Source organism: Lolium rigidum, chromosome 6 (assembly GCF_022539505.1).
Source record: "Lolium rigidum isolate FL_2022 chromosome 6, APGP_CSIRO_Lrig_0.1, whole genome shotgun sequence".
In the NCBI taxonomy this organism is placed as follows: domain Eukaryota; kingdom Viridiplantae; phylum Streptophyta; class Magnoliopsida; order Poales; family Poaceae; genus Lolium; species Lolium rigidum.
Window position 1 is genome coordinate 335535171 of NC_061513.1, and position 3002 is coordinate 335538172.

Sequence of the window (3002 nt, forward strand, 5' to 3'; positions counted from 1 at the left end):
TTTTTCCCTACATGGGTGGCAGCATAGTCTACGGATAGATGCCCCACCTACACTTTAGGCGTTATATGATTCATCGTTCCGATATGTATTTCGCCTAGTTTTTATTATTTATCCTTTTGGACTTGAGACAACAAAACGGCTGTGTGCATCCTGGTTATGCAGAGGCTGGATGTAATTGCTTATTAAAGTAATAAAGCATCCTTTATCGAAAAAAATGCAGATTATGAAATCAACCTGACACATATTGTGACTACTACTTTATTCAGCAACAATGGGGCTTTCTTTTGTCACATATGACGTGTCCTAGCCGAGCCGGCTTGATTAGTTGTTTGACGCAGCAGCTGCAGTGGCAGCCATCCGCGCCTGCCTCATCTTGGCAAACTCAACCACCTTATCCACGTCCGGCAAGGCCGCCTTCGCAGCGTCGAGCTCGCTAAAGCGCGCCATCCACGCGGCAAGGAGTGGGGTCTTGTCGCCGCAAAAGAATTCCTCTCCGGTGATCACCTCCGTCGCCTTCAGCCACGAGAGCTGGCTCCCCAGCACCATGTCGACGAGCCCGACGCTGTCCCCGCCGAAGAACCCCTTCCCATCGGAGCACTTCGCCCGGGCCCCCTCCAGTGTGTCCAATGCCGCCAGCAGCGCCTTCTTCCCCTCGGATTTCTCCTCCTCCGTCTTCCCCCTGAACAAGATCGTGGCCCACGACGCCAAAAGCTGCGCACCCGCACATCATGGTGATCAGAAATGACGCTGTTTAGCACCTTGCGTCAAATATAGAGACAGAAGGTATACCTTGTCGTCGACGTACGCGGCCCAGAAGCGAGCTATGGCTCGTTTGTACGGATCGGCGGAGAGGATGGACGGGCCGGCGAACGCCTCGTCGACGTACTCCACGATGACGTTGGACTCGCAGACCGGCACGCCGTTGTGGATGAGCACCGGTATCTTCTTGTGCACCGGGTTGGAGCTAAGAAGAAGCTCGCTCTTGCTGGCGAGATCCTCCTCGGTGTACTCGTAGCTCAGGCCTTTGAGGGCGAGCGCGAGCTTCACCCTGATGGCGAACGGGCTTGCCCATGTGCCGAGCAGCTTCAGGTCGTCTCCGCCGGCCATGGTGCAAGGAGCAAGATCACGATGTGTTTGAGTACCGTGAAGGCTGAGATCGTTTCAGGTTATCTTCCGTTGGGTGGCTGTGAAATGAGGTTATCTTCCGTTGGGTGGCTGTGAAATGAATCTCCCGCCAGGAGGAACTATATATGTAGTACTCGTGGTTGGCGCATTGGAGGGAAAGCATCGTGCGTCATCCGTGATGCTGCTTTGAGAAAAGCGTCAGCCGTGATGGAGAAGAAGCCTACTGAATTAGGTGTGCACTAGGTTCGTTTTGACTTGGACTCCCGCTCTATCATAGTCTCAACATGACGATCTCCTTCACACTTTGTGTCGCAAACTGGATGTCCCGACCTGATTTAAATGTCACTGAATCCCTGTCCCGACCTGATGTAGTACTTCTTCAGGTTCCTTCTTGTTCCAGTTTTATGTTCCAGCTCCTTGGAATATTGCCAGCCATTTAGACCAGCTACCCAACCTTGGCTTGCACTATGTATTGCAAAAACTGCTACAATGAATAGAGAAAAATTAGCGTGGTAGTTATTGATGTTTTTTTTTACATACTTGATGAAACTTAAAATAGTTTGACTTAACACTGGTACAGAATAGCCCAATATATACTGATGCCACTAACATGGTGCCACTGCTAGTAGATTATGGCATTATGCACCGGCGGCGTTCGACTATTGCAGCATGCCACAAACTTAGTTTTCGAAATTATTTTTAAAAAAATAGGTCCTAGTTGATACAAAAAGATTGCATGCACAATAGCGATTCATAGCTTCGTACAAACATAATGCGTGCACAATAGTGATTCATAGCATTCATACAAATAAATCTAGTTTACAGTATCTTGTTTTGTTGATACATTCATTAGTTATGTGTCATCTATGTGTGAGAGACGATTGTGTCCTTTCTTCCCCACTTTTTTTTTGTTCTTGTTAAACCTCTCATGGATCTCTTTTCACCATATTCCGTCGGTTGAACTCCACCGATTTGAGCCTTCAATTTCTCACCTTATTCCTTTGTATACATGCGGCCTCTTCTTTTGCTCCATCTCTGCGATTGGATCTTCCAAGGTTCAAATAAGATCACATATGTAATCCTATCCATGAATAGACAAAATGGAAAAAATAAATACCTTGTTGGTAAATGGAAAATGTGAGGACATACCCACCCTGATGCACTCGGCGGGCAGCAGAGTTCGTGCGGCCGGTTGAAGGGTCTCGCCCTCGCACACCTCCATTTCCATGTTGACGCTATGAGCCGGCAGATGCGGCGGCACCGAGGAGATACGATCGGAGATCCGGCAGCGCCGAGGATATGCGGCAGCGGCAACGATATCGACGAGGTATGCGCAAGTGCGCCTCACGGGATCTATCTCCTTTTGGGAGAGATAAGGCACCTGCCAGTGGACCATTTTTTGATACCCCCCTCCCCGCATGTGGTACCCACAAAACATTGGTCTCGTTAGTCGCAGGTGTGGAACGCCATCGTAAAGGACGTACTAGTGGTAGTTTTTAATATCACGCCACCACCAACTAAGTACTGGTGGCGTTGCACAGAGTGCCGCACCACTATTAATTTCCCAAAGGACGGGCTGCTGGGTCCCATATATTGTTGGCGATGTGCTACTAATTTGGTAACACTAAATGTAGGTACTTATGGTGGTTTTCCATTTTTTGCAATACAACTATTATTATAAGTGGTGTTACATGATTGTGGTGCTCCACTTAATATCCGTCCCCGCTAAGCATATCCTTACTTGTGTAGGACAAACTAAGAACTTCAATTGTTTTAGAATGAAGCGAGTAAGTAATAACAATTTGACAATTATCGAGAAACATGTCAAGATGAGATCTAATTTTAGGACTAAGCCAAGGTGAAAAGAGGACACTAAC

General features: G+C 47.8%; 1 protein-coding gene across 1 annotated transcript; it reads right to left on the reverse strand.

Annotated features, from left to right (window-relative positions):
• Positions 1 to 243: 243 nt before the first annotated feature.
• On the reverse strand, positions 244 to 1202 carry LOC124667645 (probable glutathione S-transferase GSTU6). The gene is made up of 2 exons (XM_047204909.1): positions 790 to 1202; positions 244 to 711 (listed from the first exon to the last, which is right to left on the reverse strand). Exons 1-2 carry the CDS (start codon positions 1105 to 1107, stop codon positions 322 to 324), a joined length of 708 nt encoding a protein of 235 aa, XP_047060865.1. The 5' UTR covers positions 1108 to 1202; the 3' UTR covers positions 244 to 321.
• Positions 1203 to 3002: the final 1800 nt, after the last annotated feature.

Coding starts and splice junctions, on each gene's coding strand:
- LOC124667645 (XM_047204909.1), bottom strand. CDS start 1,107: ATGGCCGGCGGAGACGACCTGAAGCTGCTCGGCACATGGGCAAGCCCG. Junction 712..789: donor CCGCGTACGTCGACGACAAG/GTATACCTTCTG, acceptor GCGGGTGCGCAG/CTTTTGGCGTCGTGGGCCAC.